This window comes from Dichomitus squalens (genome assembly GCF_000275845.1).
Source record: "Dichomitus squalens LYAD-421 SS1 unplaced genomic scaffold DICSQscaffold_63, whole genome shotgun sequence".
Classification (NCBI taxonomy): domain Eukaryota; kingdom Fungi; phylum Basidiomycota; class Agaricomycetes; order Polyporales; family Polyporaceae; genus Dichomitus; species Dichomitus squalens.
Window position 1 is genome coordinate 1 of NW_006766945.1, and position 26549 is coordinate 26549.

General features: G+C 55.8%; 8 protein-coding genes across 8 annotated transcripts; 3 read left to right on the forward strand and 5 right to left on the reverse strand.

The window, feature by feature from the left end:
* Nucleotides 1-2029: 2029 nt before the first annotated feature.
* Nucleotides 2030-2335, reverse strand: DICSQDRAFT_174345 (uncharacterized protein; the record flags this gene model as incomplete). The annotated part of the gene is made up of 2 exons (XM_007370180.1): nt 2030-2194; nt 2258-2335. 2 exons carry the CDS (start codon nt 2333-2335, stop codon nt 2030-2032), a joined length of 243 nt encoding a protein of 80 aa, XP_007370242.1.
* A 541-nt stretch (nt 2336-2876) lies between these two features.
* Nucleotides 2877-4666, reverse strand: DICSQDRAFT_174346 (Metallo-dependent phosphatase; the record flags this gene model as incomplete). The annotated part of the gene is made up of 12 exons (XM_007370181.1): nt 2877-3027; nt 3087-3156; nt 3210-3335; nt 3392-3450; nt 3505-3661; nt 3722-3763; nt 3814-3832; nt 3896-4033; nt 4094-4182; nt 4237-4268; nt 4326-4551; nt 4609-4666. 12 exons carry the CDS (start codon nt 4664-4666, stop codon nt 2877-2879), a joined length of 1167 nt encoding a protein of 388 aa, XP_007370243.1.
* Nucleotides 4667-5121: 455 nt separating this feature from the next.
* DICSQDRAFT_112292 (scavenger mRNA decapping enzyme) lies at nt 5122-10137 on the forward strand. Its single transcript, XM_007370182.1, has 9 exons — nt 5122-5345; nt 5404-5573; nt 5628-5723; nt 5775-5875; nt 5929-6224; nt 6282-6376; nt 6434-7841; nt 7893-8494; nt 8547-10137. Exons 1-7 carry the CDS (start codon nt 5285-5287, stop codon nt 6557-6559), a joined length of 945 nt encoding a protein of 314 aa, XP_007370244.1. The 5' UTR covers nt 5122-5284; the 3' UTR covers nt 6560-7841; nt 7893-8494; nt 8547-10137.
* A 207-nt stretch (nt 10138-10344) lies between these two features.
* On the forward strand, nt 10345-11321 carry DICSQDRAFT_140732 (uncharacterized protein). Its single transcript, XM_007370183.1, has 2 exons — nt 10345-10757; nt 11000-11321. The coding sequence occupies exon 2, from the start codon at nt 11012-11014 to the stop codon at nt 11168-11170; it is 159 nt and encodes a 52-aa protein (XP_007370245.1). The 5' UTR covers nt 10345-10757; nt 11000-11011; the 3' UTR covers nt 11171-11321.
* Nucleotides 11322-11583: 262 nt separating this feature from the next.
* DICSQDRAFT_150074 (uncharacterized protein) lies at nt 11584-15729 on the reverse strand (the record flags this gene model as incomplete). Its single annotated transcript, XM_007370184.1, has 12 exons — nt 11584-11714; nt 12704-13148; nt 13205-13396; nt 13442-13593; nt 13711-13846; nt 13905-14006; nt 14057-14060; nt 14155-14740; nt 14806-14967; nt 15026-15236; nt 15281-15367; nt 15421-15729. 12 exons carry the CDS (start codon nt 15727-15729, stop codon nt 11584-11586), a joined length of 2517 nt encoding a protein of 838 aa, XP_007370246.1.
* A 1616-nt stretch (nt 15730-17345) lies between these two features.
* Nucleotides 17346-18213, forward strand: DICSQDRAFT_129745 (uncharacterized protein; the record flags this gene model as incomplete). The annotated part of the gene is made up of 2 exons (XM_007370185.1): nt 17346-17990; nt 18070-18213. 2 exons carry the CDS (start codon nt 17346-17348, stop codon nt 18211-18213), a joined length of 789 nt encoding a protein of 262 aa, XP_007370247.1.
* A 2542-nt stretch (nt 18214-20755) lies between these two features.
* DICSQDRAFT_174351 (uncharacterized protein) lies at nt 20756-21195 on the reverse strand (the record flags this gene model as incomplete). The annotated part of the gene is made up of 2 exons (XM_007370186.1): nt 20756-21025; nt 21088-21195. The coding sequence occupies 2 exons, from the start codon at nt 21193-21195 to the stop codon at nt 20756-20758; spliced, it is 378 nt and encodes a 125-aa protein (XP_007370248.1).
* A 4837-nt stretch (nt 21196-26032) lies between these two features.
* On the reverse strand, nt 26033-26303 carry DICSQDRAFT_36429 (uncharacterized protein; the record flags this gene model as incomplete). Its single annotated transcript, XM_007370187.1, has 2 exons — nt 26033-26095; nt 26154-26303. Coding segments are annotated over 2 exons (213 nt in total), but the record flags the coding sequence as incomplete, so codon positions are not given.
* Between the last annotated feature and the right edge of the window lie 246 nt (nt 26304-26549).

The following is a 26549-nucleotide window of genomic DNA, read 5'->3' on the forward strand; positions in this document are numbered from 1 at the left end:
CGAGGCTATGCGTCTCCTAGCGCTTAGCTGTAGTCGCTTATGTAGTATGTTACCATATTTGGGACTCTCTGCTCGTGTACTATAGCTATGCTTCCGGACTCTTCTGGTACTGTCTAGGACAATCCGTACTACTCCAGAATGGTCTAGACAGGTCTATGCCTTACTCATCTCTTACTCATCCTATGGTGCGATACGTCGCAATTCTTTCACCATCGTATTATTCATCGCACTATGGTACATGTGACTAACCACTCTTCGATTAGCCATGGACACTTCTCTGTAGTATATAAGGACTTCAGATTGCGTCCTCCCTCTTCAGTCTTTCCTTACTGACTGAAGATCTTGCTTCGACTCTAGTCGGATCTAATCCTTGTCTTCACAGCCCCGAGTTTATCATCTCTCCAGTGCACCGCAAAGGCGAAGCTGTCTTCCGTAAGGCTAAAGCTTGAGAGATGCTCTTCTTTTGTATGAGTGAGATCCCTAAGTATGTAGCACCCGGGTAGGGTACGTCGTGCAAGCGTCTGGCGATAGAGACGACGATTCTAATCCGATATGATCCTGCAGATTCAAGTATTTCCGGTGTATGTCCAGATCGCCGACGCCACGGGACGGTGCACACGGGTGAACGTCGAGGAGAAACAGACGGAGCGCAGGGAATGCTCGGTTGCTATCGGCGAAAATGATCGCGCATCGGGAGCCAAGGATGCTGATTCTGAATGCAGGCAAGTAGAATCCGAGCCGAAGGAGTCGGCTGCCCCGGTGACCCCATTCGTCTGATGCGATTCTTCGTCGGCTCGATAAACGGCCATCCTCGACTTTCGATTAGATGGTCGACTTAGGGATGAGGAGGAGCAGTCGACCGAAGTCGATCGGCCCGTCCGAGTCCAGTTGTTTTGAGCCCAGTGGAGACCAACGAGTGCGGAAGCGGGATCAGCATAAAATGTCCGTCTCGGAGATGGTACAAGGGAAGAATAGCCACAGTAGACCATTTTTACCGGTAGAGTTGAGTCCGAGTCGCCAGACGCTGGGTGGAAGCGTGAGACTCTCGCTCCGGGAGTCGTTGGCAGCAGCTTGAAAGTGCATACGAAGCTAGCTCCATCGACTGGGTCCACGATGTTGGTCCGTTCCGTGATTTTGTATACCATGAAAGCCCCGTCGTTCGAGCTGAAGAGAAGGATGTGGGTGGGATCGAGTAGAGTGAATTCTTGGGCCAAATGAGCCCTGGGCTTGTCATGGTCCTGATCAGCCCTATAGTACTGGATGGGAGTAGAATCAGCGATATTCACTCGCATAGACGTTCTTCCTTACCCATATCATGGCTCCGGTCGTCCAGTTCCATACCTGGATCGCGAATTGGTCATATTCTCCGATTTGCAAGCCTACGATATCCTCGACGATCTCCATGCAATCTCGTCTGCCATGTTGGAGTTCACACGAGAGAGAAGATGAGAAGCAGGGAAAGGATGATGATCGAGGGAAAAGAAGCCGTAGCTTATATACATGATGTAGACTAGCAAAGCGTAGAGTAGAGGATCCGCATAATAGAGAAGGCGCTTGACAGCCTGTCAAGCGCGTAACAAAGGGTACAAAGAGAAACGTGTCCGCTATACTCCAACATGCCATACTGATTGTTGGTGGAGCAGAGGACTAGCTCACGTAACACCGAGACTCGGGTAAGCGGGTGGGCTATGCCGCCTCCTCCAATGGAAAGTAGATGAAGCTGATACGGCCTGGCGAAAAATGAGTAATGATTGAGCATCGACCGCACGTGCATTGAACATCGAACAACCCACTGGCCAGCTATAGGAAACGCTAGTATAGCAAGAATAACTTGAGCAATGTCGATAGCATAGAGCCACAGGTCTTCCAGGTGTGGTGGTAGGCTGATATGATGCGTAGTCGGCGGTCGCTCCAGGACCTTCGATCCGGGTCGGTACAACTCCACAACACCTCGCGCAGGTGCATTCAGGAAGACGCCTTGGCACGGTTCCAGCTGCCCGCGATTGACATCGAAAGATAGAGAACCAATTCAGCATCTCTGCTGGCTCTCTGAATCCTGATACACCTTCAACAACCGCGAGCGATCGGTAGGGGGAGGACCGTAGCGACCACCGTCGACCATGCCCGCGCAGGCAAGCTCGACCTTGTACTGCACTGAGGCATCTTCGATCATCTTGAGGAAATCCTTGCAGACCTAGGGCATACCGTGAGTTGATTATGCAAACATTCGAGCTGGACAACCACTACGCAAGCGTACCTGCCGGCATGCCAGGGTATCGTTGTCATCCAGGTTCAGTAGGACACGTATTTGGAGCTCGATTGGGAGGGACAACATGGTTGGCCCTGAGTGCTAGCGCGATGCATGCAACACTCTAAAGGCTAGTGTACGGATCTGTACTTATACATGCCGCAATCTGCGATTTGACGTTCGGTGGGCTGCCGGCGCATGCCGTGAGTCAGCTAAGCTTGCGCTACCTGTTGTCTCGGACCCGTGATCGTATCACAGCGATCCTTTCTTTGAGGCTCTCATTTAATCGAGAAGCGCTGGCCTCCCCCCAGGCCAAAGGAAAGATGGCTAGATCCTAGCAAGCATGCGATAGTCACTCGCCGTCGATGACCACAGAGAGGGGAATCCTGCCTCATTAAATTCGTTGCCATTGTTTTGTAAAAGTGGAGGCCGCCTTCCTGGTGGAACTAAAGGCGCTGGAAGTAGGCACACGCGTGCACGCACTGCACGGCGCTTCTGCACTCCAGAGAGCTCCCATGTCTGATGCCGCGATGAGTCCTCGGGCCCGTGCGTCTTGGACATTCCGAGTGATTGGCCTTGAATAGCTCGCATTCGGAACTCGCACAGAAGGACACAACTAAAAGAGATATCAGTTGTAGGAGGAATCCATGATGATGCGAGCATGGGTCTCCCCGTCCTCCATCCTGATCCAAGTCTCCGGCCCAACGTTCGGGTCCGGCGAACGGAAGACGATATTGCGCACGCCATGCCCCCACCCCGTGCTGCTGTATCCACCGTATCTACGCGCATACAGCTATCAGTTCTCTCATGAGGGTACGTAGAAGGCTTGGTCACAGACCCGGAGTGCTTGTCGAAGCAGAAGATGACGTTCTTCGTGATCTCGCGCTTGCACCACTCGTTACCGTGGTCTACGACATTGCGTTTAGTCGGTAACCGAACGGACATGCAGGCGATGACGCACCATGCCCCGAGATCACACCGTGGAGGTTCTTGACTTGTGCGTTGAGGGCGTTCCAGAACGGATCGTCCTTGTCGGCGTCTTGTGGGAGTGTCGTCGCCTGTGTTGATCCCGAACCGAGCTCGTCAGCTGCAAACAAAGCATCAGCATTCAAAGCGCTTTTCGCAGCACGAAGATTCAAGCACCATTCAGACCGGGGTCCTGAGTACTGTTGAGGTTCGGCTGGAGGTCCTGCACGACGTGGCTGTGCTCTGAAACTCAGTACTCATGTCGTCCGTGCGATGAAGAGGAGACGTACGGTGGGATGTGGACAAAGGCGAGCGAGCCTCGGTTCACTTTCTCAGCGGGACCCCAAGCGGCGTCCATTGTGGCGACGGTGAAGTTGATCCACGTCGCGACGTTCTCATCGACCCAGTCGGGGACACGCGTCGAGTTTACGCCCTCACTGAAACCGCCTGTAAGATGTTCACAATCAACAGTCTTGAAAGTCTTCTACTGAGCTGTGTTATGCTCACCGCGCGAGTCGAAGAACCACAGAACGAGGGAGGGTGAGTGATCTGTGACGAAGGTCAGCTCACAACATGGCTTGACAGTAGGCCTGACGGACCGGTGGCCTTCGTGTACACCTGACATACGAGGTCAATATAGTGAGCTTCTATTATCACGAGTCTCTTCATGGGAAGACTTACAGGAACCCAGTACGTTCCGGGACCATAGCCCTGGCCATTTGCCCAAGACGGGGCAAAGCGCGTGTAGCTGAGAGGCGCGACCTGCAGCTCACGCTTGATCTCTTCGGCATGCGTGATGTTGGGTTCGTTGTCATGATTCTAACGAATAACGTTGCTTGTGAATTTGGGCGTATGAGGGGTGAAAGACGGACACCATACGCCGTGTGTGGACGAGAAAGGCAGCTTGAGCTTGTTGAGAGGAGCGACGATCTCATCAATCAACTTCGTCGAGTTCTCCCGGAACGTGTCTGGTAGACTCCATTAGTCTTCTAATGCATTCAAAGAGCCATAAAATCACCTACTCTCTCCGGTAATCAAGTCACCGTTGAGAACGCTATAGTTCGACTTCGTCAGTAACTCACATCAACTCTAAACAGATGACAACACCCACACGTAGTCGGGCTTCTCGCTCGTGAGAACAGTGTTCATGAGTGTAGTGCTATTGACGTCTTGTTGGGGGCCCCAGACGTCCCAGGGGTTTTCCCCGTAGTGCAAGTCAGAGAAGACGGTGATCTTGAAGGTACCATCCTCGTTGAATGTCAGCCGCGGCTTGCCTGGATAGGGATTCAGATTGAAGTCGTCGCTCTGTGCCGCTGCTCTGGGGAAGCCAACACGATCTACGAGTTCGCACAGTCAGCTAACATAAGGTATAATCCTGGAAAGATGCCTCCTACTTTGTGCGACTGGAGCCGCGCGACAGATCCAAAGGCTGGCCACCCCAAAGGAAGCCATCAGCAATTGTAGCACGGACAGCATCGTCGTCGATATCGCGCAAAGACGCCACGACTCGCCGACAGAGCGCCGCTGGATTATAACGAGAGGAGCACAAGAAGGTCAACCAACGTGCGTCCTATAGAGGGCAAGAGCGGCTGCATTCAAACGCTCCAGCATACCAAGACGGGCAGCCGCTGTGCTTTTTTACGCATCAGAGCATGGGCAGATCTGTTCCTCGAACCAGCGAACCACCATCAGCTGCCAGCGGCATTATCAAGTGGTTGCGAAGCTCTATCTCCGCCCCGCACGGTGATTCCAATCAACAACTTGCCGTCAGGGGAGAGCTCGAGGAGGTGGGCGTCTTACGCTCGTGCGTCCTCCGGGAATCGGGATTGATCGGCCAAATCCGGACCAAGAGGGGGATCAAATGTGCCACTCAACCTTGGGTGGCTCATTCATATTCTGAGATTGATCTTGGAAAGCTCTGCATATATTGACGTGGAGTCTCATCCTCACTGGTGAGACCGCTGTGAACTCGTGCTGGTCGTCAACGGGTTCTTCGGCGCCGGATTTCCCGCGGCAGGAGTAGTCAGACCCACAAGGCGCTACCGCATATCATTCAGGCCTCTCTGAGATATGTCTAGATACGAACTTGCAACGCTCAAACAGTTCCAGTTCGAGCGGGTCCTCAATGAAGGTCTGATTCCGAGGCTTCTTCCTCGATTCCTCGCTCATAACTGTATCTAAACATGCAGACCCCATCACGCACGCGTTGACGCTCCTCGGAAAGCTCCCTGTTCAAGGAACATCTGAGTATGCAGACGCAGTTGTGCGGATTGAGAAAACGGCTCTACAAGCAGACTCCGCCGAGCACATCCTCACCCGGTCGCTCGAGAGCTCGCAGCTCATCGAGGGCACCGATATCGTAGGTTTCATTCGTTGATCCACGAACAACGGTGCTCAAGGGGTTTCGAGGCAGTACACATGGCTGTTCGGATGGCTTGCGAGCTCCTCAGACAGCCCAGATGTGAAGATCAACATCGTCCATCCGGCGACAGAGGTACACATACGGAAGGTAGGCAGTTGCAGAGGCCTTCCGGTTCCTGGTCTCTGACCAAAATTATAGTATTCCAGACAAGAGGTTGCCATCGTACACGAAACACCCGCTCTGTATGATCGCATTGTCAGACCATACATCGCTGCATTTCCTCCATCTCGTACGCAATGGTCAGTTGCACTAGCAGCCTGTCCCATGGTAACCCTGCTTAGAATGGACCTAGGGTTGAGAACATCCTCAACGGGACGTCCGAAGTCGAAAAGGTCCTCTATCGCGATCCGTCTCCAGAACACGGCTACCTCGTCTTACCAGACATGAAGTGGGACCTCATCACTCTCAGCTCCCTCTACCTCGTCGCGATCGCCTTCAACAGGAGCATCCGAAGCTTGCGCGACCTCACCAAGAGCCACCTCCCAATGCTCAAGAGCATTCGCCGGGAAATCGCGAGAGTGGTCAAAGACCGCTGGGGTCTCGGCCAGGGATCGCTGCGGATGTTCATCCATTACCAGCCGTCGTATTGTGGGTGGCGCTCTTCTCTGGCCGAGCCCCCAGGAGGAAGCTGACGGTATTCGTCAGACCATTTCCATGTTCATATCGTCAACGCGAACCATTATGGACTACCAGGGATGTCAGCGGGGCAAGCGCATCTCCTAGACGACATGATTTCCCTGGTAAGTCCATGCTTGGCGACTCCAGAGTTTACAGAAACGCTCACCCGGCTACGACAGTTGGAATGCGATCCCGATGATGGTCCATCCATCCTACAGAGAATGACTTTCACTTACGCACTAGGGGAACAGCATGGCCTGTACGAACCCATGAAGGCGGCTCAACAAGAACTGGGATACTATTGAACGTCGGACCTTGTGCATACTCCAATGTGGACTCCGCCGGGTGATAATAGACCAAGAAAGGATGTAGACATTGTCATATATGTATCATAGTATGGGACACGACTCGATCGCGTCCTCAGAGCATTACATCGCATACGACAAGAAATATGACAAACAACGCAGCACGCTGTACATGCGTGTCTCGCGGAGAGTGGTATGCAAAGGTGTCTGTAGAGATATAACATATCGCCATGAGATCAGCTATTTCGGTAGAGGGAATCATAAACATCGTCGTGCATCTCGAGTTCAGGGCTTCCAACCGGGCTTTCCGTCCTGCTGCCCCCGGCCACGACTCCCAGTCGCAGCAGCCCATTCACCGACACTTCTTACCCTCCTCAGCCGCGCAGCTTCCTCCTGTTTCTCCCTTGCCTGCATCTTCTGCAAATCCTCGAAGCCTTTCACCAGATCCTTCACGCTCCCACTACTGCTCCGTCGGTCGCTCAAGCTTATCTTGCTTGTCGACGACGCTGGGCGAGGCTCCGGGGGCGGCGCAGGGTGCAGCTCGACGAGACGCTTTGGCTGCTGCTTCGTCGGGCGCGGGATCTTCGAGGGTGGGAGGGGGGCATGGTGGAGATTGACGAGGTCCTTGGGCGGGACAGGCTTAGGCGCGGGCTTCGAGACAGGCGTCGCTACGCTGCGCGGCTTCTGGAACACTTCGGGTGGTGGGATGGGCAGACCAGGATGTGCAGGAGCAGCAGGCTTCTTAAATCGGTTGGACTTGGTGGCTTTGGGCAAGTAGGAGAAGAGGAATCCCTTCATCCGTGAGGTGATGGAACGAGGTGTTGGGAGCGGCGGTGGAGGCATAGACATAGAAACATCTTCTATGTTCATAGGGGCCTCTGACTCTGAGCGCATAGCAGTGGCGGGCGACTGAGGCGGCAGTGAGATCTCGCGGGTCTCCGCGACAGGAACCGAGGCGCTTCGGTACTCGACGGGTTGAGCCGTTGACGCGGTAGGTGTCCTAAACTCGTTCTTCGAGATCGCAACTGCCTCGTCTAGGAGGTGCGAGTAGCGGGGTGCGAGCAGCGAAGCAGGAACCGCAGGCTTACTGCTTCCCGTGCTGCTCGTAGACGCCCACCTCTGAAGACCGGGCTGCACAGAGGACTGTCGACTCGGCAGAGGGGTGAAGTCGGGCACCTCAGAAAGCGCGACTGACCCAAATCTGCCGCTAGGTGTGGGAGGTGCACCCTTGCCTGCACGCTGCTTCTTCTGCAGTGCAAGTGTCCGGCGCAACAGGTCATCTCTACATAAGTGTCAGTAAAGGATCACTATAGGTCGAGCACAGAACACGCACCTCGTCCAACCGGGCCAACATTCCTCAACAGGGACACCGCCAGTGTACTCCAAGAACCGATTCACGACCTTGTCCAAGTCGACGACATCCACAGACGCAAGCGTTGCTTCGCCCAAACGCTTATGCGACCCGAGCGAGAGCCGCTCGTCCGTAAAGCACGCGTCCAGCAGCTTCCAGTCGTCCTTCTCCCAAGCCCGAGGTCCCGACGCGTTGAAGGTCGGCCTCGCATACACCTTCTGTCTCGGCTCTGGGGTCTCGAACACCGGCCTGTCCAGGGGAAGCGGGAACTTGAACGACGCGCTTTCTCCGGCGCTGATGAACGATGCGTCCCGCGAGGGCGTGTGGAACATGCTGCGCTCGCGTTGCTCCACTGTCTGCTCCGCCTGCTGGAGGAGCTCTGGGACGGTCATCATCGGGCTGCCAGGGATGATGACCTTGTCGCCGATGATGCCGCCGAGGGTGCGTCGCCGCTGGACGGGGGTCCCGTGCTTGGCAATGCCGCCTTCGAGGGTAGATCGACGACGAGCTTTGCGCAAGGCGCTGTCGACACCAGAGTAGCGGCGCTTGCGGGAGGGGTCACGGATGATGAAGTCGTAGTCGTGCTGTTGAACAGTGAGCATCGAATTGGTCATCATACAGACTGCTTTGAAGTACCATCTTCAGAATAGCGGCTGCCCGAGCAGCGACCCGAGGGTCGTCACTGGTGATCTTGACGACACCTTCGTCCAGCTCCTCGCTCTCGTCGGCGCTATCGTCGTCGATGTCCGTCGCAACCTGCTCCGCGGGTTGGTCCTCCTCCATCAGGTCTTCCTCAGCCTCGTCGTCTAGCGGGCGCGTACTTACACCTTCCCCTTCTTGTGGTTCACGTACAACGACAGGCACGAGCGTAGCAAAGGCTGCATCAATAGACAGCATCGGCGACGCATATCCCGCTTGCGATCCCTGCACCGACGGGGACTTCCGCCTCCTCAGCGGAGAGGTGATGGACAAGAAGCCCTTCGGTCGCGCTGTCTGCTCGTTCGGCGAGATAGAACGCGCCGGAGTAAACGTTGCACGTGGAGGGGTGGGTATGGTTGGGGGCTTGGGACGGGTATCACGCTCCTCCTCGTACTCATCGTCGCTGAACTGCCCCGGCTCGCGGGAGAGCTCACGGTCGACCGTTTCCTCGTCGCTCGAGTCGGAATCGTGCGCTGCCTCGCGTTCGGGCTCCTGTGCGGAAGCGCGGGCTTGGTCATCCTCGGGGTCGTGGATGACGGACTCGTAGGAGAAGTCGGCGTCGACATGCGGCTGTGGGGCTCCCTGCGAGTCGTCCCCGTCTTCGAGCTCCATCGAGACCTCTTCTTCAGGGGAACCTCGCGGTGCTACGAACCGGACGTGGTGCTCATGCCCGTACTCCTCTCCTTGGACGTCGACGATAGGGAGCGGAGAAGGCGATTTCTCGCGCGGCCCCTCCCGGAAGGTATCCTGCTGCTCATGCGAGGTATGAAGAACGTCCGGCACATCCACCGACAGGTCCACCTCCAGCCCAGCAAGCCCATCAATCGTGTCCCTCGAACTGCCCTCTTCAAACTCCTCCCTCACAGTCACATCCACGCGAACGTCGGCGCTCGCGGGCGTATTCAAGAAAAACACGTCATCCTCGTCCAAGCTCTCGCTCTGCGCCCCGTCCTCTCCGTCCGGCACAGCCTTCAGCGGAGGCGAGCTCGAGCTCGGCAAGCTCCTCCTTTTCCCCCCAGAGCCAGGGAACGGGCTGCTCGGGTTCCCCCACGCGTCCTGGCGCGAGCGCGTGCAGCTGCTCGGCGGGTCCGCCTTGGTGGGTACCGTCAGCACCTTGAACCGCCCCGTGTACTCGCCCGTCTGGTCAAAGTCGTCCGAGTCGGACCCAGAGTCGACGTCGTCCCACGCCCCAGGGTCCTCTTGCGGGTTCGTGAGGTCGAAGATGGGCGGGGCACCCGCGAAGGAGTCGTCGTCGTCGTCGTCATAGTCGTCGCCGTTCTGCACGCCGAAGTCCAGGCTCGAGTTTAAATCGGGCAGGCGCCCGACCCTCGTCTCAGGTGGACTCGCGGAGGAAGACGCGATGGAGGGAGTCTCGCGCGCATGCGTCGAGGCCGGGGTCCCGAGGGCCTCAGGGGCATTCGTGCTCGCGGGCTGCTGCGTCTGTAGCTTCGACGGCCTCGGCCTCGATTTCGGGTGCCCGGGCAAGCCCTTGAGCAGGAGCGGGTCGTCGCTGGGCGACGGAGGCGGAGGGGGCACGCTCAGGTCGATCTCGGGGGGTTCCTTCTTGACCGTCAGGACGAGCTTCTTCTGGTTCTTCGGCGCTGTGGATTTGCGTTTGCTCGACTTCGATATCCTCTCCGGCGAGACGGTGGCACGCGGTGGGGTGTGAATGATCTCGCGAGGGGGTGTGAACCGCTCGCGAGGTGGTTCGTAGGGAGGCATCGGGGTCGAAGAGCGTCTTCGCGCAGAGATGCTCTGCCGGGATATGGTAGGGAGGGGAGGGACGTAGTCGGCATTGGGATTTGTGTGATGAGGAGACAGGAAGAGCGTGCGCTTTGTCGGGGACTCGCTCCTGCGCTGGGAAGATGCGCGAGTGGGTGTCGTAGGCTCTTCGAGTTCGGCGGTGCGGCGGAATGGGGAGCCGTGCTTAGTCTGCTTGCGGGGCTTGGGATTAGGCGTGGCTTCGGTGACCAGTACGCTGCTTGATGAGGCTTCATTGTTGATGATTGAGTCGAGAGCCGTGTGAGAGGAAGAACGGTTGTGTGCATTACGCTTCCGCTTGGATAGCGCAGTGCTCTGCGTAGGGGGGTCGGCGAGCAGCGATGGCGTGAACGGTTGCTGAATGGGCACGGATCGTGCGCGGGCGGTCTATACGAAGTGTCATATTAGAATGCTAGAACGATGTAAGCAGATTACTACTGCTGCTATGACAGCGCGATACTGCCTGCGAGAGCTCCTGCCACTCATCCACCACTAACGTCATGAGAAAGTGGTCGCGAACTCGCATAACACGTCGAGTATCGTGAAATCTCACACGCAGATGTACCATGCAGCATTCTATTGTCCTAGCAGACAAGTAACGTTCATGAATAATTGCTCTCATCACTCACCGAGCCCCGACCATGTCTCAGTATCTCCTCCGGGGGTGGGCTAAACAACATCCTGGAAGGATCCATATCTTCCTCCTGTGTCTGGGACGATGGAGGAGTCAAGAGGCCAGATTCCGTGAGCGAATCTTCATCTTCACGATCGGCATTAGTCCTGGTGTTCAGACCGGGTGATCGCTTCTGCCTCGAGGACTTCACGTTGCGCTTCGGGGGCAGTAGGTCGTCGAGAGAGGGGAGGTCTTCGCAGTGGTTCATGGAAGACGGGGGCACATTCTCCATAGCATGCAATGGAATAAACAATAGACAGGAGCCTGCGTCGAATAAGCGGGAAAGCAAACCAAGACGAGTGTCGAGAACAAGGCCGGCCTCGACCGAACCGATATCCGAGCGCGGTTCGACTTCCCCAGCACGTCACGCGACCGCGTACAATTCCGCGCGTGACTTTCACACGCGTTCGCGTCTCAGTCTTTCCGGTCTCTCTTGTGCCGAGTCTTAAGTGTCCACCAACGTCCGAGTGTCCGCAAGGCTACGTTCGACTGATATAACACACCCAGAAGATGTAACATCAACAGATTCAAAGAAGGCATTCAAGCCTGCACCAGGATAGCCCAGTCGCTCGTAACCGCCACCTTGGGGTCCCGGATGACAAGCACACTCGCCGTGCCCTCTTTCTTGTCCGCAGACGCAACTCCAGCGGTGATCGTCGTCGTGGGCCTGCCTGCGAAGCCGTCAAGTGGCATCGTCGAAGGCGGCGGGAAGGAGCTTCGGTGGACGTACAGTGACCGCATAAAATAGCGCACCACGTGCAATAAGCGCCCAAAGGAGGCGACAGAATTGCGGCTCTCCTGCGTTACCGAGGCCACAGGGTGGCACAAGAATTGGGAGATGGGTAGATAGAAAGCTGAAGGCCGTAGATATATTAGGGTGGGAGTATCAGCGTGATTGCTTGGGGAGGTATAGTGATAGGAAGTGCGCATAGCCTGTTTTATGGGGGCAAAATGATGGCAGAACTATGACATCATACCATTGCATCGGGCTAGGGCGGAATTGACATATAATACACTAGGAATGGTAGGCTACATATCACATGAGTATAATGGTCTTCCGCCAGGAAGCACGATAGGGAGAGCCGTGGTATTCAGACGCTCAGAATGTGCTTCAAGTACCCTGATGACAGAGTTGCATATCGCTCAGCCACATCACAACGTGCTACCATCAATATCACTGTATGTGAAGTACGTAGAAACCTCTATGCATATCTGCTACATAGACCTCTCCTTACTCAAGTCTGTTTGCAATGTGAGGGAAGGTTCCAATCGCTCATTTTAGCGCTGATTGTATTGTTGAGTTCCCACCCTTCTCGGCCAGTGCCATGATGACCCAAGTTTATAGATGCCTATGCATTTTGTACAGGGGTATGTATTGTGTATAATCGCGAAATTCTGTCTTGACTGAATGGAAGGTCATTTTTCTGCTATTTTACTATAATTTCCCCCCAAAAAACAGACTCTGTGCACTTCCTATCACTATACCTCCCCAAGCAATCACGCTGATACTCCCACCCTACATATCTACGGCCTTCAGCTTTCTATCTACCCAACTCCCAATTCTTGTGCCACCCTGTGGCCTCGGTAACGCAGGAGAGCCGCAATTCTGTCGCCTCCTTTGGGCGCTTATTGCACGTGGTGCGCTATTTTATGCGGTCACTGTACTTCTCGACACGCACATTGGCGATGCTCTTCGCAAAGTCGTTCCCGCTGTCGTACGCGGCGAGCGCGACGCGATCGACCGCCTCCGCAGGCTTCTGCGCTGCGAAGTCACGGCTGCTGATCCACACGCACCTGCTCTTCTTGGCCAGCTTCTCGACCGCAAACTCGCGCCACACGAACTGGCCCTGCTGATGCGAGTACGTCTCGCCGTCGTCGAGGTAGAGTTCACCGCGAGCGCTGCCATCGGAGCCGAGCGCGACGCGGAGCGTGAAGGGGTCGTGCTTCATTAGAGGAGACGAGCGGCGGGGGCGCTCGCGTGTCGGAATGATGGAGCCGCCGCGGACGAAGACGGGGATCTGATGGAGTTCGGCGGGGACGGTGATCAGCTTGCCCTTAGAGCTGCTGCTGCGGTAGGCGTGGTCGTTGAAGGAGTCGTAGTACACCTTCAGGACACATGTATGTCAACATATGTCTAGACAATCAGAATGAGACCCCGTACCTGGTCCTCCGCGGGAAGGTATACGATTTCCTCTGTGGCACCCTTGCGAGTGACGGGTTTGACCGACAAGCCAGAGCCGCCCACAAAGAACTGGTCGTCGAGAGAGAACCCTTCCTCGTCCTGCGGGAACACGACGAAGTGCGGGCGCACGACCGGCAGACCCGTGACGCTCGCCTCCCGGAACGCGGTGTACTACACAGCGAGCATGGCGTACCGCAGACGCAGCATGTCGCGAACGATGCTCTTGTAAGGCTCGTTCAGCAGAAAGGGCTCGCGGCGCGTCGCGTCGACGTGCGCGTGGGCGCGGGAGAATGGCGAGAAGACGCCGACGCCGTACCACCGCACGAGCATCTCAGAGTCGGGGTTGCCGAAGTATCCACCAACGTCGGCTGCAACGAAGTACACCGTCAGTGGTGGACAAGAAGCCGGAAACAGCGAATGCTCGACGCACAGCCAGCAAAACTGAAACCAGCGATGTTGTTTGCCAGCACCATCTTCACGCCAACGGCCATAGGTGCCGAGTTTGTCGCCAGTCCACGTTGCGCCGAAGCGCTGGGAACCGGCGTAGAAGGAACGCGAGAGGACAAAAGGCCGCTCAGGGGGATCCGTCCGCGCCATCGCGGCCTGCGACGTGAGGTTGTGCTGTGACAACGACAGATCAATGAGTCCAAACTTCAACGACAATGAAATCTGTCCTTACGAAGAGCATTTCGTTAATGTTGTGAAGATCACGGTGTTCCCACCCGCCGTAGTGGATGTTGTCACGCGGCATGCTTATCTCAGGGCCGTTGAAGACCGCAGGCTATGGGATATGAGCACGCAAACCCTACCAAGGGGATACAAACGGCGTACAAACCTCGTTCATGTCGTTCCAGATGCCAGTGTCGACTGTGCTGTCAACCCACGACCACTGACCTTCCTGATGCTCGGTCTTGAACAAGGACTTTCACCAGTCCCAGGTGCGCGGGTTGAAGAAGTCCGCCCAAGCACTGCTCCCACTCCAGCGCCAGCCTTCGTAGTCCGTCGTATCGTCACCATTCTTGATGAGGATGCCCAGCTCGGCCGCTTGCTTGTATACAGGGTAGTCGTTCGTGCGCTTCAAGTGCGGGTCGACGATCACGACCATATGGCGCCCCACCGCCTCCACGTCCTTGATCATGTCCACTGGGTCCGGGAAGTGCCTCTTGTCCCAGATGAAGTACTTGTGCTCCTCTGCATACTCAATGTCCAGCCACAACACATCAACCGGCATGTCCGCCTCGTCGAAGCGCTTCTGGACCGTGCGCACGTCGTCCGAGCTGACGTAGGCCCAGCGGCATTGGTGGTAGCCGAGGGCCCACTGCGCAGGCAGCGCAGGCGTGCCCGTCAGGCGGGTATATTGCGCGAAGATGTCGGCGGGCGTGGGACCAGGGATGATGAAGACGTCAAGGATGCCTGTCTCCGAAATCCAGTGCGACGTCGAGGACTTGGGAATGGGGTGGCCGATGTCGATGAACGTATCCGAACCGACCGCGTTGAAGACAGCCGCAGTCGAGTCTGCCGAATGCGCGTGCATGAGCGGAATAGACCCGTAAAGCGACGTGGTCGAGTCCGCAAGGTACTCAGGTACTCGAACACATCCGCATTGTACAAGCGGTAGGGGTCGGGGTAGTATGCGTTCTCGCCTGTGGTTGTGGGGAGGTCGAGGCGCGTTGCGTGTTGGGCGATACCATATACATGGCCATGGTTCGGGAAGTCGATGTCAATAAATAGAGACTCAGGACCTAACAGATCAATGAGAACGCGAGACTCTGTACATTCGGCGGTGCCTGAAAGACCCACCCCTGGGCTTGCAATCTACGAAAGAACGGAAAGTCTCCTCCCACCAGCCATCCTCCTCCTCTCCCTCGAACCAGGCGATGCGTGGGTGGTTATTGAGCACTACCTGTGCGCTGCCGTCGGTATCGAATCGCCCCTTGCCCTTCGCCACGGATTCTTTTGTACGGAAATGCTCCATGTGCAGGAGACCGCGGTTATTAAGCACAACTTGTTCCTTCCATTCCGAAGTAGCGTAAATTTGAGAGGCTCAAACGCGACCTTGACCTCGACTTCCTTCTCTGCGCTGTACACAGCACTGACGCCATCCCTTCCGAGCTCCCACTGCTGTTGACCGACCTTCGGCTCCTCTAACAACGCCCACGACGCGCCTCATCATAGTGCTTTCGGAGTCCGTCCACTTCGTCCATCCGTACGCGCACAACCCCATCGTCATGTATCCGGACATCGAGACCGAATTTGACGTCAGGATATATAGATGACCTAATTGCCGCAATAAACGACGTCTGGTCGCGTGAGAGAGCAGCGCTAGATGCATCTACAGCGTATGGTGATGTCCAGGAAGGGCTTTGGGCTGCCCTAATTATAACAGACAGCGCACGTCCACATCGACAGAAGCCAGCCTGAGAACATGTCTTGAAGTCTTGACTTTTGAACGCGAGGGTCGCTGGTGTAGCGGCGAGCACGAAGAGAAAGCCAACTGTCCGCATGGGGAGCAATTAACAGATATCCCAGTAGGTACGTTCAAGCATATGGCACAATGAACGAGAGGGCCGTAGGAAGGAGGAGTAAGGAACTTGTGTTCAGAGTACTACATCATATGTAGTGCGGCCATCGCGGCCCGTCAAGTCATAGGGATATCACACGTGACTGTCGGGTTTAGCGAAGCTCGCTCTGGAGTCTAGAGTTCCCATTGACTGCTAAGTTCTAACGCCCACTTGCTCCATCTCATGGCCCAGAGGACTAGAGGCGACGGCGACTGGTCTTTCTCTCTGCGCTCGAATAATTACGCTTATGATGACTCCAGCTCTGAAGACGAATGTGACCAGGAGAGCTCTCACCCAGGATCCAGCAGGACTAGCAAGCACGACCGGACGCAGCCTCCGTCGGAGGAGGCTCGCCTGCTGGGAGAACTGGACCTCGCTTCTCGGACGGATGCTGCAAGCTACAAACCGAACCCTTGGACAATTGCCAAGGCTAATGCTGCCTCACGAGGGTCGAAGGCTGCAGCCAAACCGGCCAGGGAGGTCCCTCCGAACCGCGGAAGCAGCGCACGACCCTCAGTCCTCGATCTCCTCCGTACTCAGCAAGCCGGCTCAAGTGCACGCAAGCTGGAGACACACTTTTCTCTTCAGACTTCCACTCAGCCTGCTCCGGCTGAGGTTTCTCAGGCCTACGGGCCTCCGCATCCACACGACGCGCATATACTCTCTGATGACACTCTGGTCGACGTCTCCTCTCTCGACCCTGATGCTTCTAAGCTCTGTGACGATGACGCTACTCCTTTTAACGTGCCTCCATCTCCTGTCCGTCATCAGACATCTCTGGGACCTCTCACAAGTTTTCTAGGCCCGACCGAGGCACTGCCAAAGCCCGAGGATGCAGTTCACACGCAACATCGAAATATACCAACAGGTCATCATGACGAAGTGCATACAAATAATCACACAGTTGCGCAAGCTCTTCTACAGCAGGCTGACAGGTCGCCAATTGCCGGGAGAGATCTACGCCACATGTTTTTCCAATCGTCTGCCATCAGGCAGAAAGGCGGCGGCGCCCCAAACAAGCCACCTGTTGCGCAATGGCCCCAGTCTTTGCATGTCATCGGTCAGGCGTCTCGCGACAAGGCGATCTCCCACTTCCCAGGCAAGTCTTATAAATCATCTTGGTCGCTCCTGGCATCACTGGGCGCATATATGCAGTATCGGCCTCTCATACCTCAGCACCAATCCCACGACCTCCGAACTTCGGACGAGAGCGAAGTCCTCTGTACGATGCGGACTTGCTCCTTAGGCGAACAGCCTTCCATAGCTCCCCACAGCGCTCTTGTGCACGGTCTTCTCCGATCCCGGATCGCGCATATAGCCCTCTATCTCACGCTTTCGCACCACACCGGGCGTCCACTTCGCCTCCGTATGACACGGTATACGATTATCCTAACGATAGAGAAGCGTTCCCAGAGCCGATGTTCAGTCGCTTTGCCTTCCGTCCTTGCCTCTCTTCTCGCTCCCAGTCAAGTGCACGGACGCCTGTACCAATCAAGGATGCGTTCCAACCATCGCCTCCACCTCCGTTTCGGAAGTCACCTCCGCCAGCCCCGTCATCGATGCGACTTCCGCCTCGTGCCTCGAGAGCCTTACGTCTCTGCGCCGCAGACGATGTCGACCCGGAGCCTCTTCCATCCAAGAAGCCTGACAAGCGAGACGCATACGACGCCTTTAGCTCTCCAGACTCCGCGTGGTCTACTATTTCAGCAAAGAAGCGCAAGGAGAAGGGCAAAGACCAACGCAAGGACGCCTCCGTACAGAAATTCAAGCTCCGACTACGAACTGTTCCCCCGAACAACAACGGACGCAAGTCTTACTCGAAGCGCGACGACGTAGAGGCCGCACCGGCGGAGGCGAAGCCGCAGCCCAGGGTGACACTTTACCTCCCGCCGCCGCCTAAACCTCAGCAACGCGACTCCAAGCCCCTGCCGGCCAGCCAGCTTCCTGCAACCCGGCAAGGTGGGTCGGACGACCTATCTCCCCCAAGCTTCCGTCCCATGGCGATCCGGCGTGTTGCCCCAGCTCACATGTCGCTCTCTGCGTACCGCGCTCCCACGCAAGGGCGCCGCTCGGAGGAGCTGTCTTCAGACTCGCTGCGGGACCACCACGCCACCTACGAGGGAGAGGACGAAGCTCCGACTCTCACCTTTGACGAGGGCCATCTCTCTCATCACTACCAACATGTCCGACGAGCGATTGCAGAGGTACGACCTTACTGTCTATACCCTCGACAGCAATTTTGATTCATCTGTCCGCTGACGACCTGTCCTACGGACATAGTAGCGCAAACGGTTGGCGGCCGAGACCTGGGATCTTCTCGACCTTCCGAGCTGCGGGGTCGTCTTTCAAGACGAGTGGAGAGCCCAGCCCGAGACGACCGATGAGATTCGAATAATTTGCTGGGCGGCACATCGTCGGGATACCTGATAGAATGTCGTTAACGCCTGAAATCATGCGAAAATAGGACAACAAAGACACGACCCCATGTATTCCATCTTCCATGTTCACGCCCATCCATCAATACCATCCTCAAGTTGCTTGAAGATATTGGCGTCCGCGATTGGAGCGTATTACACATCGTTCGAGAGCAAGGTTAGTCACAGCATTGAAGTGACCGCCAGCCAGAATGTCGTAGCCGTTCACGAATCGCTTGTATGCAACGACGGGGTCCGTGTTAGCCTGCCTCGCGGCCGTTGTGGCGTCTGCGACCGCTGATGTCATCAAAGCTGACGACGAGGGGTTTGCACTTGAGGGCAGGCCCCTAGAAGGGACCAGGGAACATAGTCAAAGCGTCCCTACTCGCGGATGTCAGGCCGGCAATCCCGCCTATACCCGAAGTGCGCGTTACGAGACCTAGAGGTTCACAACGTCACACACACTTCGATGGTTTGACTCCGTGGCGCAGAGCTGAATCAAGTACTCATGCCATGTTTACTGCAATGAACAGCCGCGCGAGATGATATTTTGATCAAGGCGGCGTTGCAAGTTCACTGCCAATTACATCCATGTGCTGCAAACAGACTCCGTGAGATGCAAAGCTACCATGAGATTCTCGGAACGTCGGTTGTTGAATGCTGCTGATTATAAGCAACTTCGACAGAAACGTGTTTCCACACAATTTCAAGAGCCTCATTGTCATCGCATGCACCCTTCACGCCGCCGTGTACGGAAGCACTAGCGTCTTCGCGTTCCCAGGAACAGCCCTATCATTAAGCTCCTCATCGTCGTCTCTTCCTGAGCGTTCATGCTCACTCCGATAGATCTGCGTCTGTTCTCCGAGAAGGACCGGAATCAACAATTGGACACAGCTGATGGTCGAACCATAATTACGTCTGCATACGCACACTATCGCGCGAGGAAGACGGGCAGAGCACACAACATAGCGGCCTAGACGCAGGCAGAAGGCCAGGTGCGACGATCCGTGTCTGGGCTGCTCTTGCAAGAGGTTGACCAGCCGGACGAACCTCGATGAGCCAGAGAAGGACCATGCGTATACAATGGCGAGGGAAGAAATGGACGAAAACACGATTATCAATGTCAGGTATGCCTCTTTGACTGTTTGCAGCGTATAGATCGAAGAGCAGATTACGGGGCACAAGATTTGTCACTTGTGGTACATACATGGGCATGAGCCGACTTTCCCGAGTTTTGAATCTGCGAGCATCGCCTCCGTCCCTCCGGCGAGGGCGCCGGAGGGCGACATGTCATCAGGTACACTACTGTGGTTGTATTTGTACTTGTGGCCTCGGCTTGCACTAGGGGTGCTCAATTCTTGTCGGTCGCTCAGTTGCTCGCGCGCCTATTGGGCGCCTGCCTAGCTGCATTCAAGGTCAGCTCAAGCGTCTGCAGCACAGCGAGCAGAGACACGCAGGCAGCGGGCGCAGAGAGATCGACAAGATCGTCTCATGCTAGGTTTGTTAGGCCCGGGAAATCAGCCCAGCAAGTGAATGGTGACGTCGGGAGAGCTTATAAACTCGTTGACCTGGACTTATTGTACACAATGCGCCCAAGTCGGAAACAGAATCAGCACGACATATATATGGTTCAGCTGAGGGTGCCGCTCTAGGCTCGATGGCAACTGGACTCAAACCTTGTGAGGCGACTCCATATCTCGAGACAAGCAACTTTATAGCTTCTGAATTGTCAAATCCTCGCGTCGCTCTCTAGTCCCAGCTCGGGGGCATCATGCGGTCGTGTTGCACCTGCTGCCTGCGTGTCTCTGCTCGCTGTGCTGCAGACGCTTGAGCTGACCTTGAATGCAGCTAGGCAGGCGCCCAATAGGCGCGCGAGCAACTGAGCGACCGACAAGAATTGAGCACCCCTACTGCCGCTCACCCAAGAAGGTTTGCGGCGTCTAACATGGCCGTGTATCAATCCAACTACCCAGCCTTCACATGAAACTACCATTGATACAAACGAGAATAGAGCTACAACAGAGTAAGGGTTGACGTGTGGCCTCCCGCGTCACCCGTCGCGCCTGCTTCACGGCGAACCACCTGGGTAGGAAATCAATGCTGTGTTAGACGTCGGAGGCTCCGTCTTATTCTTCCAAGACAACCAATCATTCTCTTTTGGCGGCTGATGATGATAAGATTGAAGCTGCAGAATAACTCGAACTAACGGGTCGTCTTGTATGATCGATCTAGACGAGAGCGACGAGGAGAAATCGGCATAGAAACCGACCCATGATGGAATCGCGTGAATCAGCTGCAACAATTTATGATCCTCCAAGCTACAATATGATGATGGTACAGATGAGAGCCAGTGATTCGTCCAGAAAGAATGCAGCAGGGCAGTACAGCGGTTCGTTCATGGTGGGGGCTACAACGAGGTTTGCAAACCTCTGAGATTACCAGGCCAGGGAGGTATCAAACCAACCCACGCGGTCTTAGTGATACGCGTCGGTTAGAGTTTCGGTTAGAGTTCGGTTAGGATTTGGGTTTGGGTTTGGGTTCGGGTTAGGCACTGCTCACACCTCCTCCTCCCCCAAGAGGGGAGGCCGTCTGTATGGATTTAGAGTGCCCGCCTGATCTGAGCTCTCGTCTGAGCTCTCCTCAGAGCCTACTGCCCCGTCTACCCCTCCTTCGCCATCCGCATCATCGTTTCCCTCCGCATCATCCCCATCCCCATCCCCTCCTTCCCCCTCGTCCTCCTCAACCACAGCCTCTCCTTGGAGCCACGCCAGCTCATCCTCCTCTTCCTCATCTAGATCCCGTAAAGGAATCAGCTCCGTACCATCCTGCACCCCCCAACCACAAGTAAGTGCCGGACGACGCGACGAGTGAGATGCTGCACACTTACATACAAGCCTGCCATCGTTGTGTGCCCGACGCCCAGAGGGCACAGCACATCCTCAGGAATCCAGGGCAACCCTGACATGGCGAGATTGGCGGAGACGGTGTTGCGCATGGTGGTATAAAAGTGGGTGGAAGGTTGTATAAATATTGGGTGGTGGGTGGTGGGTGGAGAGGGTGGTTGGGCGTCTGGGTCTCAGGTCGCCCCGTCGCATGGCGAGATGGGTATGTAGCACAAGTGAGAAAGGGCACAGGCCGTGACCTCAAGGCATCCACAGCAAACCCAACGCCGCGAGATCGGTGTGAGTCCTCAATATCTGGCCAAGGTCGCGGTATCAGCACATTGTCAACTTTGCAAGGAGCGGACCTCACTCACCGACACACATACTTGTCTGCACCTGCTTGCTAGGCCGTCCGCCGCATCTGCTTGGCCATCCGCATCCTGGGCCTCTTCTCCTTCCCCTCCGACGTCGTCGTCGTCTCCTATCTCGTCCTCCTCTATCTCTTTCTCGCTGACCTCCAAGTTTTCTTCCGGCCACGACAGTACTAGAGTTTAGGAGAGAGGCGGAGGAGAATTCAGTCATCCGTCAGTACGCACGGAGTGCGTGATAAGTACACGGCGTAGATACAAAAGACATTGTCACCTTTGCAGACACCTAATGCAAGTAAGTAACAATCAACAAAGATACGATGGTACGTCTTACCAGATTATTGTCCTCCTTGTCTCTTCTATCGAATGACGTGTACGAGCTTTCCGCATCGCTCTGCATCTGCATACCCGAAGTCCGAATTAGTGCCTGGAGAGGCGGCAAATGAGATAATGGAACTAGACGAACAAGCCAATCATAGTGGTCTTGGCAAGGTCCCGAGGCATCCGCACCGTCCTGGATATCGCGGAATTGACATGGAGTGTATGGGACAAAGAACACGAACCATGAATGATAGGTAGAAAGGAGCGGTTCTGCAAGTGGAGACAGCGGCGGAGGCGACTCCCAGCGTCTCGGCGGCCGGTCGCCGCGCCGCTTGTGTTGACAACCTTTGTCCCCCCGCGTGGCAACGTGACAAACGCGGACGACCCTTCCGGCAGTGAAGAACATAGTATGGAAAACATTGGCATTCTTTCAGACTGAACCAACCCCAATGTGACATACGCACTCACCAGCTTCAGTACCGGAGACTCACATACCCATTGTCCCCCACATCACCTTTTGTCCCTATGTTCATCTCCTCTCGGTAGCTATCTCATTTTTTACACAAAGACTAGCCGAAGGACTCACCTTTCCAGCCGCCCACAAGCCCGTTACGCCCTGCTCCGCAGTCCTGACTGTGCGAGCATTCGTCAAGGACAGATGCTTGTGATATTCTAGATGTGCCACAGATACGTATATCGTTTAGTCTTCCTGCACATTAATCAGATGCCACAGTGTTCGCGCTGGGCGTAAGTAGTCACTGACCAGTTGTACGCGTAGAGTTTTTGAAATTCCTGTCTCCGGGACCTACGCGCTCGCTCGTTCGTTGACAACAGTCTTATCGCTCCACGGAACGCGTCGAAGGCGTACACATGTGGAGCGCGTCCATTTTTCTTGATCCATGACGCAATCCACGAACCGTGGCCACGACAATCGCCCTTTCAACCTCTCGGCTAAACTGGTACCAAAGCAAACGACAGCGTGGAAGCATGTATTCAGAGGAGCGAACAACAGACACAAGAAAGTTCATGCGTTTCGTATATATGCATAGGCGCATCTCATGATAGCTCGGCTTGGGCCGCCATCATATTTCCTTTGACCTACACCCACAAAGCAGCGCGGATCGTCGACCATTACGTAGTGTGGCTACCGCCACACCACTCATAGATGGCATAAGAGGATGATTTTCGGTAGGTGATATCGAAGCTCATTGGTTCACGAAACCCTGCCTCTGACTACTCAATGCGTGATACTATTCGAGGGTGCCTAGTAGCGCAAGATTACCGCGGTGTGTCACGACCCAGCAAAGGATGAGTGCTGAGTTAGTATCTGGGCCGGAAGACTTAGAATAGACCTTCACATCGGGCCCAGAGATCAAGACAGAGCAGTCAGTCTCCATCAATTCGGTGGCATATACTTTCAGGTTTTCGTTTGGCAGCCTCCACAAGTCGAGAGCACGATATTCAAACCTCTGCTGTGTGAGGTATTCTGCCTGTGATAATGCCAACTATTTCCTGCAAACGCCATATTCTATTCATAGTGACTGCCATCGCACAACAAGGGAGTTGGGCGATGGCAGTCATCTCTTCTGATCTGACAGGCGCCCATAGCTTCCTCCCCGCATGCCGTGAGGAACCACACGCTCTCTGCTACGCAACAGATGCTCACAGTGGTATAGTGCGCACCTGTGATAGCACTGCTTGGATGGGTGCTGTTGCAAGTCAATCAGCTCGTTGGTGAGCTCATTGGCCCCCCATACATCCTACAGTCTGGGATGACTCGACATACTCCCTCACGTATCCCTGGTGTTGCATATGCTTCTCGTCCTTTAACGTAGCATTCTGTCTCTGTCGTGCTCGCAGAAAATTGATTTTTTCTATTCCGTTCAAGCTCGTCAACTGGAAAGATATGGGGAAGCTGCGTCAGCATCTAGAAGGTCGTCCAATCGGCGACTCACGGCTCACCTCTCGTCCTTGCCGATCCCTGCTCTGTCTCTGCTACCACGTTTGCGCAAAGGTTGAACACAGACTTCCCCCGAGAGTGATCACGGGTGAGCTTTCAGCCTTTACCCTCTGGGGCGATCTCAGTGATTGAGGTTTCAGCAAGAGTTGTGCGGGTTAACGCTAAGCGCCAAACTCCTTGTCTTCGTACCACCGCGGCTAGGAACGTCTTGCTCTCATCCATTTGTCTCACACAGTTCCCTTGTGGCTTCTGGCAACCGCCGTAGATTCTCAGGGCATTTCTGCCGACCCCATCGCCCTGGGCAGTGGTTGCCATGGACGTTGCTCGTTGACATCTGTGCGACGCTCGCTCAATCCTCACGGCAATAACACAGGCTAGTTGTGGAAAGATCGGTGGCCAAGGACGAGGGAGCCAGTCACCTTGGTGTTCATTGTAGGATTGGTACGTTTCCATGTTGTCCACCGCACCTCTTCCCACTCTCCGCACCCCCCTTCCTACACAGCTAGTTCGAGCTCTCATCTGTTCTGCAACGTACGAACGATGATTTATCATGTTCTTCCGACCCTGCTCAACAATATGTGCATTGCATGGCTGGGGCTCGAGCCGATATCTGCCCTTCAGCTCATCACACTGCCATACTCCAGTTTGTGGTCGGTATTGCACCGCAGACGTGACGGTGCTCCGCGATGCGCCGAGCAGTGTCTCAGGTAGTGCGCGGTCCACCTTCGAGAGGGGTGGACTGAGCGCGATGGGTATGTATGACTGCGGCTCGGGCATCTGCGGAGGAGTGAGAGCGTCTTTGAAACGCTCCTGCTCAGAGTTTTGTTGCCGCAGCAATGGGCATGTCCTGCGAACACCATGCCTGCTGCATATCCGAGGCTCTCATTGACGCATCGCACACAGCCGTAGGACCTATCAGACAGCGTTAGCAACTTGGCTTGCCGTGATGCGATCTGGAGTCTCAATTCAGGGACGCTGACTCTTCTCGCCCCCCCCCTCGGCGGTTCGGGCCCCGTCATGGACAATTCTTTTGCGAGATCGCAAAGGGGATCACGGCCCTTGATGTCCGTCCTCTCCTACGCCCCTGTGGGGAACAGGAGTGCAGCCAGGAGAAAAGGCTGCGTGCGGCCCGGGGCATCTTGTTCGCCATCGTCGGTGGCCCGCACGTTTCCTCGGTGCTGTCCATCATCGTCGCCTTCCAGGCTTGCTCGAGCCCATCGACGATCGCAGCGCGAGTCGTGCCGGAGCACATCCAACCGTCCTATCCAAGCTTCGCGTTCTCCCGCAAGAGGGCACCTTCCTCCTGCCGTCGAAATTGCGCGCCGAATACCCCTCCCCGATGATCGATATCGTTGGCGGAGTTCCGGAAGTCGGCCGATCGTGTCCCGTCACCACCAACACACGGTTCATCGACTTCCGGGCGTTCTCCCCGACTCCGACACATCGCGAGACTCTTTACGGGCTCATATCCTTCGACTTGTCTCCGAGACGTATGTGCTCAGGCGACGTCGAATTTGACACTCGCCGACAACTCCCCAGAGCACCGTGACATCTGTCGAAGCCGGGCGTTGACTCGCTGACGATTCTAGCGTCGGGCCCCCTCTCCCCGGCCACGCGCAAGCTGCAGGTGGTTCCGGCGAATGCGCCCGCAATGGGCGGTCTCACCCACGTAGTCTTTGACCAACGGGGTCATGGAAAAGCATGCAGCGCTGTCCCGGCGTCGTTTGGTCTCGACAGGTCTGAACGAAGATGATGGCACGATGAATCTGCCTCTGCTGCGACCATCGGTGATGACATCGCGAGGGATACCGTCTCAAGAGCTCCGGAAGTGCTGCAGTTAGATCTTCTGGAGCGGGCTTGCGGAGTCCCGGGACCCCGCTCAGAGTGTGCGATTATCCGAGTCTGGGGCCTACGTTTCAGGAGGCGTCGTCACGTGTAGACAGTGCCTGCAGATCTCGATATTGAATCACCAGGGTTCATGAACCTTCGCGTGGAGGCTTGTGTGCAGACTCTACGGCGCAGCCGTACCCCTTCGTTGATTATCCGCCCGGGTACAACTCCTGGGTTGATCGTCCATAGCACACGGAGGCGTACGCACAGCATATGCATGACGAATGTCATTGTATAGGAGGTGACGACGACTATATGCCCAAGGCTGATGAATACACGAGGATGTTCAATGATATGTTACAGGTATAGTACAGCGTTTGCTTTTCGTCTACTGAACACCAGGAATGCCGCGTCCTGACGCAATACTTGCATCAGCTACGTGCGCATATAAGCTCAAAGAAGTCGCGACTCACCTGCCTTCGACTGGAACTCCTTGTTAACGAAATCGCCGATCTTGTCTGCGTTGGCGTCACTCTGAATCGGAGGCATCGGAACCAGACAGAGAAGGTGAGCGTTGAGGTCTGTTACTCACGATGTTGACACCGAACTTCTTGCCCGCAGTCTCCAAGCTCTTGTCGAGCCAGTCCTGCTTCTCGGCGGTCTGCCCGGTCCCGGTCCCGGACTGAGACTGATTCGCGTTCTGAGACTGACCCTGGCTCTGGTCCTGGCTCTGGTTCTGGTTGCCCTCGTAGCCGCCAGCGACGCCGGAGCCGACGGCCCCCCGGCCGCCGCCCATGTCGCCGTCCTGGCCACTCATCTGGTCGTACGCGCCCGTGTCTTGGCTGTCTTGGTTGTTGTTGTTGTAGCTGTCAGACATGGTGGATGATTGGTGTGAGGGGGAGGGCGCGTGAGGTTGTGCACGAGGTGGGAAGAGGAAATGCGAGGATGGATGTGAGGGCCAAAGGGGAGGGCCATATAACCCACCACG